The following is a 12,163-nucleotide window of genomic DNA, read 5'->3' on the forward strand; positions in this document are numbered from 1 at the left end:
ATTAGCACGCTTTAGGTAACCAACAGGTTTGCAAATACACATAAAAAGAACAACTTTTAAGAAAAGAAAAAGCTTAAGGGTGGCAACCCCTCCCCTGAGCCTAATGAGGACTTACTATCATGCTCAGCATATTGGCAGGTGGATGGAAACAGAAAACTGAGGGGAAGGGGCAGCAGAGTTCCAGCAGAAGGCACGCCCAGTTAGATGGACAGCTGTAGAGGAGAATTCCATCCTGCAACATTTTGTTGTGGATCCCACTTACTGGTAAATAATAAGCACTTTAAAATCATTAAAGTTCCTTCTTGGGTTCTGCAAAACAGTTGGCTGAAGGAAGATAAGAAATATGCTTCATGCCTTTTCACATCCTGTAGGTTTTAGCAGAGGGAATTTGTATCCAGGAGACTCTCCTTGCTGCTAGTCAACACAAAGTATCTCATATGAACATATAACTCAGTTTAGAGAGAACATGCTCATTGGGGATTGGCTTCGAGTACCAGCAATCCGCTCATGAAATAATGGAGAAAATAGATTAACTCTGTTTCCATAATGCCCCCAAGTTATCTTGCATTCTTGATGCTTATCTCTGACAGGTTAGTAGCAATTACAGTTTGCTCTTACTGCTCTCAGATACAATAAAAAAATGAGGTGCTCTGTGGCATTTACCTCACAAATAGAGGCTGCATTTCATGTCACATTGCACAGTAATGTGTAATTTCAATGCACATTAAACAGCAATACTATGGACATAGTTTTGTACTTTTAAATATTTTTATAAATTAAGTAACATTTTATAGACATAGTATCTTACAGGTGGATCGGTGAACTGATATCAAATATATACTAAACAACATGTTTTATACATGGATTCAATCCTGGAGGCAGAGGCATCTTGCCCATAGAGGCAAGTGGCATGAGGCGCCAGGATGCCAAGTTCTGGAGGGCACCAGGGAAGAGGCAGAGGCTGGACACGGTTTTCCTGCATCTTAATATTACTTCCAGAAGCAAAATGCATAGTTAGTTAATGGAATCACACGTTAGTTAATGGAATTTCTTCAGTTATTCTAATAGTATTTTGTTGGGGTTTTTTGCATAGGGTTTATGCAGCAGTCTCCCTGAAGACCACCATAACCGACTTTGCATTGTTTCTGATATCTGCATAGTAACTACACCATGGGAAATTGTTGTGGTAAAACGAAGACACCAGTATCTGTAATACAGAATGACACAAATATTGGAACTCCAAGTGCAAATGACCATTTATTTCAAAACACTGAGGAAATCAGTTTAGGACCTATGACTGGCTTTTTCCAAAACACAGGAAAAAATATACCAGAAGGGATACAAAATAATGTAGGCACTCCCTCAGAAGCTAGCTCTAATAATGTTGTCGGTTCTCAAAAGTTTGTTAAAGAAAATGATGGTTTGGAAATAACGGATGTTCAATGACATTTGTTAAAATGCTTTTGCCAATTTATATTTATGGTATAAGACTTTGCTATTCAGAAAAAAATTCAGAAAAAAAATATTCAGAAAAAAATAAACAAAAACAGAGCTTAAGAGCCAAATCTTTGGATACGGATTCTCATGTTGTTGGGCTGGTTTGCCTGCTTCAGGGCAACAGAGAATGGCAAAACCATTACAGTGCCGATGCAAATGACAGCCTTTCTCTGCAAATATCCGTGATCTTCCATGCTCTTCCACAGCATCTACTCCCGCTCCTCTGCCCGCTAATAAGAAAAATGCCGTTAACTGCCATGGAAACAGCTGCAAGGGAGCGAACAACAGTGGTCGGAAAGCAATACAGTACAGTACTGCATTCTGTAGCAGTGTCCGGTCGGAATGCATCTAAATGTCCGGGAAAGTACGGACGTGTGGCAGCCCGTGTCGGCAGTCCCTCCATAAAAATAGCTCCAAAACAGCTTTTTTGCGATTTGCAATATTGGACAAAAAAGTAAGAAGCTCAACCACTGTGCCAAAAGCAACTTTTCTGTCCGGATTTTCACTGTTTGAAATATGCCACTTTTTTGCCGGTAAGAAGTGAGCACTCCTGGTAGGAACTCACGGGCGGGTTCTATTGTGCGCACCCGGAAGGAATTTTGTGCGACTACATTTGGACAAAAACCCTAGTCTCTAATGCTGTACTGTATAGGCAACTTCCGGGACCTTCTGACAAGGATGTGTGTTGCTCAATGGAAAACAAATGGCGAAATCAAGGACTTCGGAGTAGCTGTTGCGCAGCAGAGTGTCCGCCCAAAGGTACCAGCTGTGGCGAAAGTTCCTTTAGAAACAGACGCGCATTTTTTGAAGGGGAGCAACCCAATCCAGACAGTGTGCGACTCTTCACTATTTCTTGGATCTATGTAGATCTGCGCGCGTTGCTCCTGATTTCTAGATCTATGGCCACCGCCTGGCTACTTAACGCGCTTCCCGCGTGGGCAAAGGGAGCTGATCCCCAGTAAGTAGGGCGACGGGTATCGGGGCGCGCTGGGAGAAGCTGGAAGGGGCTTCTCTTGCCATGCTCTTCCCATCTTCGTGATGGCGCCCCGCGGGAGCTGGGCAAGGTGTCCTTGAGAGGGTCCGGTGCCTTTGGGCGGCAGTCCCATACGCAGAGCCCCATGTAGCCCGACGGGGGTTTGCTTTTTTGTCCTAGCAAGGTTGCATTCAGTTTAATTCGGGCGGGTGGGTCGCGGAATGTGCCTTTTCTATCTCCATTACCAGGTCTGCCAGCATGGAACAAAGCTTATTCGGGTGCACAGCCTGGCCTTGGTCTCCATCAGAACCTGCAAAAATATAGTCTCTGAGCACAGAAGCAACTGCTGCAATTTGCCCAGGGTGGTTGTGGTGCAGCGCAAAACTGAAAACGTTTGCCACGCACGCTTTATTCTTGGTGCTATCCCAATACAGGGAGTGGAAACCTGTGGTATATCAAAAGTTGAGTGCTGAAAATCCGCTTTCCGCCAGCCCTGAGACCTTCACGTTTGGCATATATTGCTGGGTTGTGAAATTAATGAGAGTGGGAGGAAATGTATTGTTTCCTTTGTAGTTTAAGGCCTAATAACTAATAATCCCTTTTTGGTATTTCAAAGGATTAAAATGATTAACGTAAAGCCACAAATTACCCTAGCAAATCTTTTATAGCCTCTCATATGAGCTATTTGAGGGTAAACAATGAATTCTGTGTTTTTTCCTTAGGTGGTCGATAAAACACAACTGGAATAGGCAATTTCTGCATATTATTCAGTTATATAATACTCTATTATCTACTTGTCAGAAAGGAGAAATAAGTCTTTTAAAAAATCTGATTCAACAGAATTGTTTTAAAAGATTTTCCAATGAAACACAGACATATTTTAAAAGGGTTTTGAAATGGACTGTGCAAAACGTGTATCACCCTATGCTGTTTTGATTGTTTTGTTAGACTAAAACATGATAATCCGGTCATCTCTGAGGAAATGCTTCCAGTTACACTGTGTCCTCAAAGTTCCAGCTGCTGGCTTCAAATGTGCAACAAGAGGACTGATCCTGCAGTCTGTTTCCCAGGATGTTTATCAGAATTTAGCTTTAGAAGATTGGATCCATGATAATATGAATTTTGAAAACAGACACATTCTTTTCCTTTGGAGAAATTCTTCTACTGTAGTGATTGGTAGACATCAGAATCCTTGGCAGGAATGTAACCTCAGATTCATGAGACAGAATGGTATAAAACTAGCTAGAAGAAAAAGTGGGGGAGGAACAGTTTACCATGATCCTGGCAACATCAATCTCACTTTCTTTACAAATAGGAAGATGTACAAAAGAATGGAAAATTTAAAACTAGTGGTTGGAGCATTGAAAGCCCTGCAGCCCCAATTAGATGTGGAGGCTACAGAGAGATACGACCTCTTGTTAAATGGAATTTTTAAAATCTCAGGAACGGCTGCAAAATTAGGAAGGACTGCTGCTTATCACCACTGCACCTTGCTCTGCAGTGCTGATAAATTTATTTTATCAACTGTGCTCAAAAGTCCTTACAATGGGATAAAAAGCAATGCCACGCCAAGTGTACCTGCCTTAGTGAAAAATCTCTTTGAAGAAGAGCCTACTTTAACTTGTGAGATGCTCATTGATGCCATTGCAGAAGAATATGCTGCATACCACCAAATTGATAACCATATTGTTGAAATAAATCCAGCTGATGAAACAGAATTCCCTGGAATTAATAACAAAGCAAAAGAACTGCAATCCTGGGATTGGCTATATGGCAAAACACCAAAGTTCAGTATTAGCACATCCTTTAATATAGTTGATGAACAATCTTGCCTTGAAATGAAGATAAATGTGGATGTAAAAAATGGAAAGATTGAAACTTGCAACATTGATGTGCCTCCTTTCTGGTTGCCACCAATCATGTGTGATGAACTGAAAAGCCATCTTATTGGCAGCAAATTCTGTCCAAAGGAAACCACTGCAGTAGCAGCTGCTTTGATGAGAACATGCACAGATTATAAGATAAACGGCAAGTGGAATCTCTTGTGTGAGAATATAGTATCTCTAATGTAGTCGATTCCTGATAATCAATCCTTTATCAATACAGTCTTATTCTAGCAGAGGGTTTTAAGGACTTGGCTGAACGTGAGATTTAATAGTGAAGTAATAGACTGCTGAATGTAAACAAATTCACTTTTTATTAAAACATAAAGAAAATAAAAAAAATACAAACTTGTTAATCAAGTCAGTTTTGTTTTTTTAAAATGGTTATCACCAGTCCTTAGAAGTCTTCTCTTTTAAAATTTACATATTTATTTCTTAAAGTTAGCATCCTACAGACTTGCCCAAATGGATCACACAACGGCTTGCAAACAGTATAAAACAAAATAAAAATACTGGTAGAAAGAAACATAGCATAAAAGGTAAAGGTAAAGGTACCCCTGCCCATACGGGCCAGTCTTGACAGACTCTGGGGTTGTGCGCCCATCTCACTTAAGAGGCCAGGGGCCAGCGCTGTCCGGAGACACTTCCGGGTCACGTGGCCAGCGTGACATCGCTGCTCTGGCGAGCCAGAGCCGCACACGGAAACGCCGTTTACCTTCCCGCTGGTAAGCGGTCCCTATTTATCTACTTGCACCCGGAGGTGCTTTCGAACTGCTAGGTTGGCAGGCGCTGGGACCGAGCAGCGGGAGCGCACCCCGCCGCAGGGATTCGAACCGCCGACCTTTCGATCGGCAAGTCCTAGGCGCTGAGGCTTTAACCCACAGCGCCACCTGCGTCCCACTGTGTCCCAAACATAGCATAGTATAGCATTAAAAACATGTACCTAGACATTCAAGACAAGAATTTTAAGGTCAATTTATGCCTTCTGAATTCCCAGTCCTAGTAAGACATGGCGTGCGTGAAATAGAGGAGTCATGCTAGGCATTGTTAGCTTGAGAGCCTAAGCCCATTTACTTGAAAGCAACTTCTACTTAAGTCAATTGCCAATGTAAATGTATTTAAGACTTTGGTGACCAAATACTTCCTAGCCGTTTATTAGGAGGTGGCTTTAAAAGAGAGACCTAGAACATAGGGATTAACCAAGAGGCCACCATTTAATGGAGGTTCACAGGAATGTTCTTGCCTTCTCCCATTGTTGACAGGTTGGCATAGTGCTCAGTCTTGCTGTGCTGATTCTAGAATGTCGAAGCCTGTGTCTGTCTGGGCTGCTTTCCTTTACAAGAGTTCTGCCTCTCCTCAAAAGTAATCCATAGTGAAAGATAAAAACGTATGCGTCCGTATTATGCCAGTGTGGGGTTCCCCTAACACGGGAAACTCCATTGTTGCGTGGTGACATCAGCTTGTTGTTGTGACAGAAGCTGCATAACTCCCCCCCCCCCCGGAATTGTTTATTCAGTAAATTGGCATATAAGGCAAAAGCTCCCTGTACGGTTCCAAATTCCTTGAGCATATTAAGTGGACAGCTTTATTATACATAGCTGTAGCATCTTACCAGTTTTGATCCCTAAGGAAGTTAGCTGCTTTTTCACACAATTAAGATGCCTATAATTTCTGAGTTTGGAAGATTTTTGCTACTTGCTTAGTTCAGTGATTCTTGAAATACAGCTTGGGAAACATAAGCATCCCTGTTTAACTTGTGAGTGGTCCCTGAGGTTAATATGGGGTGTATCCAGACTAAGCTAGTTACATCTTTAGTTTAACTGAAATTAGCCAAGTTTAAGTTAGTCATGATTAACTTGTCCTATGGCTATGTATGGGACTAAACGAAAACTAATTTAGTCTGAATCCAGCCCAGTGAAAATAAGAGGAAAATGCTGTCAGAGGGTTTCTTTGACACTTCTACCACATGGTGAAGAAGCAACCAACTTCTCACTTTAAAATTTAAATCTATATGCAGTGCAAATGGCTGTAGGGAAAACTTCTATAAATCTTCCAGCTATATGCACAATTCTTTCCTATGCACCAATCAGGTTTTTCTGAATTGTAGCTGTTAAGAGACAAATGCAGTAGTCAAATGTTTTACTTCAGAGGCTTTTTAGAGGATCCTTCCACATGGTATGGGAAGCAAATCTGATAGCCCAGCACAAGGAAGCAAATCAGAATTGTGGTCTTCACTGACAGTTCATTACTCTGGGGTAAACATGTCATTTTGTTTAGATAAGCTATCAGGCTGATGTGCAGATTTTCTAAAATTAAAAAAAAATACAATCAGTTTACTTTACAAAAATGCATAGTGGATGTGGTGGAATAAAGTAGCTCTTGCTCAAAAAAACAAACACACCAGTGAGACTGGTTGGTTTGGGAACTTAGGGTCATGTTTTCTTTGTATGTTTAGTGTGAAAGATGTCCACTGTAGTTTCATGACATGGTCTCAAATCAAAATCGCAGTATCCAAGGCAAAAACGACCCTGTGGAAAACAAATTATTCTACTAATTAAGCCATTCAGCAATTCAAATTTATTTTAAAATTTATATTTTTCTATTCGGTTCCCACCTGTGGTTTCTTAAAATAATCAAGGCCTCTTCCAATTTTAATCATCCATCCATTGTTGAATCTGTGTGTTAAATGCAAAAAAGAGAAGTGCTTCCTCAAAAATATAGAAACTAGACATATGTAAGGTTAACAAGAGAAAGAAAATAATTTCACTGCACTCTTAATATGTAAAAAGCTCAGGGAGCACAATGAGCAAAGAACAGATGATAGTTGGCAATTTCAATCTCTGCAACTTTCAAGTTGTTCCAATTGAGTTAACAACAATGTTCATAGCAGGGCATGCTCTTAATTTGCAACATGGAGGAGTGATGCAAGTGTCAGCCCTTTCCCATACAAATACCATTTCACAGACACTCCAATAGAAGCCTAAGGGGGGTGGGGGTGGAGAACATATGAAGTAGGCCATCTTTGCCTCTCCATGGCATGCAAAGTTGAAACGAACAGTTGCATGTTAAATATATATTAACCATGGGTGTACATGTAAATATTTTGACTGCTCTTCCCATCATTTGACTTGCTGTAGTCATTTTTGTTCAACAGCAGGCAGGCAGGGGGACAAGTGGCAATTTGAACAGTTGGCAGGAGACACCACTGCTAATTACTCTTAAAAGTTAACAAGTTTCCAGAACCTGAACTGACAACTCTAAGGTTTGAAGATAAACTTAGGCTGGAATTCCAACCATGTTTACTCAAATGTAAACCCCACTGGATTCAGTGGGGCTTACTTCCAGGTAAGTGGAATTAGGTTAACAGTCTTAGTAATCAATTATATGGGTGATAGCCAGTGTTAGTCATTCTCAGGGTTGAGCTGCTGGAATAAATGTTATCAATTGATTTCAATGGATATACTATCATTATGATTTAGTTGATTATCACCACCTGTATCTTAGACAATCAATGTGGAACATTTTATTCACGTCACCAACCTAATTTCTCGATCGTGTATTGACGGAGAATATGATACATCCAGAGTAACGCCAAAATCTTTCAGGGATTGTTGTATCTCTTCTAAGATAGTCATCTGTTGACTCTTTTCATTGCCCTGTAAAGATTTGTTTGCTTTAAAAATCAAATAAAGATAATGGCCGACATACTGTAAATTCATATTGGTCGTATTTCTCAGAATGAATAAGCCCCTTCAATATTTTCACTTTTACCAATGCAGATACTCAAATTTAATGTTAAACATAATTCCTGCAAGGTATCTTATGAAATGGAATGTTTGTTTGGTAGATGGAATAAGTAAAAGTTAAGAGGCTAGATGTCATAGGACAAAAGATGAAAACACCACACACCAAACCAAGCCCCACCTACACACACTTCTAACTATGGATTCAAACTAAGACTTGCGATGAAGTCCATAAAAGATGATTCACACATTATTAAAAAACTAGACTACCAGCTCTCCAAACACAGTTAAATTATGTCATTTGTAGCACACTGATGGCTTGAAAGGAGAACCACCCTGTTGTAAACAACATGTTTTGCATGAATACCATCCCAGGTTCAATTTTTCACATCTCCAGGAAGGCTGAGAAACCACTTGAAACATTTGAGAGTCTGGCTAATCAATAGACAGTATCAAGCTATCGTCTAGTTCAGTATACAGCAGTTTCCTTTATTATAACTATAATTACCTAAATTTAATTACTATTATTTAAATTTGTATACCGCTCTTCATCCACAGCTCTCAGGGCGGTTCACAACATAATTTTCTTCTAATTAACATTCTCTTCTAATTAATAAAAACCTCTTATTTCCCTATTGTTAGTAAACACAGGAAATGTGTTTACCCTAAGCCTTACCCTAAGACAATCTCTCCAGTACAAAAAGTGTGTACTTTTAGGTGCAAAATATAGCAATCTTTTCCATCTTGTTTCCCTCACTACTGAGTTGTTGAAGATATCTGTCAGAAATAGACCGGTATCCTCAGAAAGAAAAAAGATAGCATATTAATTTCAGACCCATTCTGAATCCAGAATATATTATTACTGTTAGCAAAATGTTAACTGAAAAATTCATTGACGAAAGCAAATCCATTTTTTTCTTTTGCCATGGCAATTACAGTAACTGCTTAACTTCAGTAAGTACCATTTTATATGGAACAACACTGCAACCCTATGCATATCATATTTAAGAATGTTTGGAGAGCTGGTGGTCTAGCTGTTGCTGTTATTATCATTATCATCATCATTATCATCATCATCATCTACTCAGAAGCAAGTATCACTGAATTCCTTGGGACACAATCCAAGTAAGTGGACTGCAGTCAGGGTAAAATACTTACTTCATCATGAGAAGTAAGAAGATGTATAGTTTTCACTTTGCATGGTCCTTTAACAAGCATTTCACAGAATCTTAAGAAGTTGTACAACTGTAAATAAGTAAATAAGATTAATTTTTTAGATGGAAAAGAAGAAATCGTTTTGAGTGTATAAATCAACCATGTCTTACCTGATGGACTTGCCTAATGTAAGGGTCCTCAACCCAAACCTCTGTAACAGTTTCATTAAGATATTCTTGGAACAGCTTTTCATAGCTGAAACCTTTTGAATTTTCTTCTATTTTAATTTGTTTGTGGTATTTTCCATCTAAAAAGAAGAAAACTTTTCACTTTGAAAAAAAATGCAGTATGGCATCTTTGAATGAAAAAAAAAATACAATATATAATTCCTCAGGCATAATAATGAAACTTACATTACAGCTTCATACCTTCTTTCTCTTTCTCAATATATTTCTTAATCTCTTCTGCCCTGTCCATATAACTTGTTATTTTGTCTCTGTAATGAGCCTTTTTCTTCTGATCTTTTGTTGCTGAAAACAGAATACAAGATGCAGAAAGACAATGAAAAAAATAGTTCATCAACTCCCTTCCTTTCACTTTAAATTTTAGACCTGCATGCACATAACAGGGGAACTGACCAGTACCCAACTCTCATGACAAGCCCTTTAGATTTTTGAAGATGGCCATCATTATCTTCTCTTTCCCAGATTAAACATACACATTTCCCTCAACCATTCTTCATAAGGCTTGGTTTCCAGGCCCCTGATCATTTTCTTCACCCTTCTAAAGGACCATGGACTAAAGGGTTATGAATACCTTTGAATTCCCTTAAGGATTATATAATTTTGTGGAGGATATGTATGCCATAATAACCTACTGGGCAGTTAAGGCTTATTGTAGCATCTAAGGTAGCAAAGGGACGCAGGTGGCACTGTGGGTTAAACCACAGAGCCTAGGACTTGCCGATCAGGTAGTCAGCAGTTCGAATCCCTGCGACTGGGTGAGCGTCCGTTGCTCGGTCCCTGCTTCTGCCAACCTAGCAGTTCGAAAGCACAAGTGTAAGTAGATAAATAGGAACTGCTCTGGCGGGAAGGTAAACAACGTTTCCATATGCAGCTCTGGTTCGCCAGAAGCAGCTTAGTCATGCTGGCCACATGACCTGGAAGCTGCACACCAGCTCCCTCGGCCAATAAAGCGAGATGAGCGCCGCAACCCGAGTCGGTTATGACCAGACCTAAAGGTCAGGGGTCCCTTTACCTTTAAGGTAGCATAATCTACCGGGCCCAATTCAAAGTGCAGGTTTTGACCTATAAAGCCTTAAATGGCTCAGGACCACAATACCTCAAGGACCACCTCTTTTCAGATGAACCTACCCAGACTCTGAGATCATCTGAAGCCCTATTTTGTGTGTCTCCTCCACAAGAGGTCTGGAGGGTGGCAACACGAGAATGGGCCTTTTCGGCAGTGGCTCCTTGTCCCTCTTTAACCAGGCCTTTGGCTGATTGGCATCCAATGCCATTTTAAAATGTGTTGGGGAGGATGTGGGTTATTGGGTTGTTTTTATTTTGATTATGTATTTTGTGTTTTTATATTGTGGTTTTAATAATAACAATAATAATAATTTTATTATTATTTATACCCCGCCCATCTGGCTGGGTTTCCCCAGCCACTCTGGTCGGCTTCCAACAATACAATAACCCATTAAACATTAAAAGCTTTCCTGTAACCGCCCTAAACCTGCAGGTATAGAAGAATGAATACAAAAACTTATGGAATATGCAGAAATGGTGAAACTTACCGGAAGAATAAGGAATCAAGATAACAAATCTTTTATAAAAGAATGGAAATGGTTTATTGAATATTTATAGATAAATTATAAACAGATAAAAACATTGGAAGGATTATTGTAACAACCTGCAATTTATAAGAGTATATATGTAAAGAAGATGAATGAGTAAATTAAGTTAATTTGGCTATGCAGAAGATATTAAAAACAAATTAAGGAACCCAGAAAGAGGGGGAAGGAAGTCAAGTTTTGAAATGTCAAAATGATTGTAAAATTAGTGAAATGTATAAATTTGAAAAGTATAAATGAAAAATAAAATCAGAAATAAGACCTGCGGGTATAGGGCGGTATATAAACCTGATAATAAGTATTTTTAAAAATTAGAAATCTACATATTATTTCATAAACAAGGTGTTCCTAAACAAAACAAAATAAAAAAAATACCTTCCAGTAGCACCTTAAGAGACCAACTAAGTTAGTTACTGGTATGAGCTTTCGTGTGCATGAAGACTTCTTCAGATACTCATTGACAAACACCGCAGGATGACTTTATTCAAACAGATAAAGGGCTCCACGATCCTATTCGCATCTCCTCGGAAGTCACACAGGTTCCCAAGGGACTTGCTCCAAGCGCACCCAGGACTTTGCCGCGCTCCTCTGCCTTCAGGCCGCACCTAACAGGGAAATCCACCTGCAGGGAGCGACGGGGAGGAGGAAAAAGCCTCACCTTTGAGGACCCGCATCAGGAGGTCAATCCCTTCCTGATAGCAAACAAGGGACTCCTGGAAGCGAGAAGCCGAGTCCAGCTCCACCGCCCGCTTCAGCACCAGCACCGCCGGGTCTTCCATGGCCGCTGGGAAAGCGCGGCGTCGGGTTCCTCGCTTAACAGGGCGATTCGCCTTCGTGCGGGGGGGGGGAGAGGGGCAAGCCTCCGGGAGTCACCAGTCCCCAAGGCGACCCAAGCAAACCTGCAACTAGCAGGATTCCACGCCTGCCGCCTGTCACGTGATTCCTGAGAACTGGAAACCGAAAGGCAGGCAGCCGAGCGGGCGGAAGAGCGCGCCCATAGAGACATGATCTTCCTAGACTTTCCTTTCCCTTCGGACGCATCCGCTTCCTAGAGAGG

General features: G+C 40.4%; 2 protein-coding genes across 3 annotated transcripts; one reads left to right on the forward strand and one right to left on the reverse strand.

Moving 5' to 3' along the window:
* Positions 1 to 2,131: 2,131 nt before the first annotated feature.
* Positions 2,132 to 4,722, forward strand: LIPT1 (lipoyltransferase 1). The gene is made up of 2 exons (XM_079974611.1): positions 2,132 to 2,455; positions 3,193 to 4,722. Exon 2 carries the CDS (start codon positions 3,427 to 3,429, stop codon positions 4,540 to 4,542), a length of 1,116 nt encoding a protein of 371 aa, XP_079830737.1. The 5' UTR covers positions 2,132 to 2,455; positions 3,193 to 3,426; the 3' UTR covers positions 4,543 to 4,722.
* Positions 4,649 to 12,096, reverse strand: MITD1 (microtubule interacting and trafficking domain containing 1). Of its 2 annotated transcripts, XM_079974612.1 has the most exons (7): positions 11,765 to 12,096; positions 9,680 to 9,781; positions 9,422 to 9,558; positions 9,255 to 9,341; positions 7,894 to 8,009; positions 6,968 to 7,028; positions 4,649 to 6,881 (listed from the first exon to the last, which is right to left on the reverse strand). In XM_079974612.1, exons 1-7 carry the CDS (start codon positions 11,883 to 11,885, stop codon positions 6,786 to 6,788), a joined length of 720 nt encoding a protein of 239 aa, XP_079830738.1. In that variant the 5' UTR covers positions 11,886 to 12,096; the 3' UTR covers positions 4,649 to 6,785. The 2 variants fall into 2 exon arrangements, with proteins under 2 accessions (XP_079830738.1, XP_079830739.1); XM_079974613.1 differs by lacking the exon at positions 9,255 to 9,341.
* Positions 12,097 to 12,163: the final 67 nt, after the last annotated feature.

Source organism: Podarcis cretensis, assembly GCF_951804945.1.
Source record: "Podarcis cretensis genome assembly, chromosome: 4".
In the NCBI taxonomy this organism is placed as follows: domain Eukaryota; kingdom Metazoa; phylum Chordata; class Lepidosauria; order Squamata; family Lacertidae; genus Podarcis; species Podarcis cretensis.

Bases quoted from the DNA above. Each gene is read 5' to 3' on its own strand.
- LIPT1 (XM_079974611.1), top strand. From the start codon at position 3,427: ATGATAATCCGGTCATCTCTGAGGAAATGCTTCCAGTTACACTGTGTC.
- MITD1 (XM_079974612.1), bottom strand. From the start codon at position 11,885: ATGGAAGACCCGGCGGTGCTGGTGCTGAAGCGGGCGGTGGAGCTGGAC. The intron at 9,559-9,679 runs GTATGAAGCTGT...TCTTCTTTTTAG, and splicing joins TATTGAGAAAGAGAAAGAAG to ATGGAAAATACCACAAACAA. The intron at 6,882-6,967 runs GTGGGAACCGAA...TGTTTTCCACAG, and splicing joins ATTATTTTAAGAAACCACAG to GGTCGTTTTTGCCTTGGATA.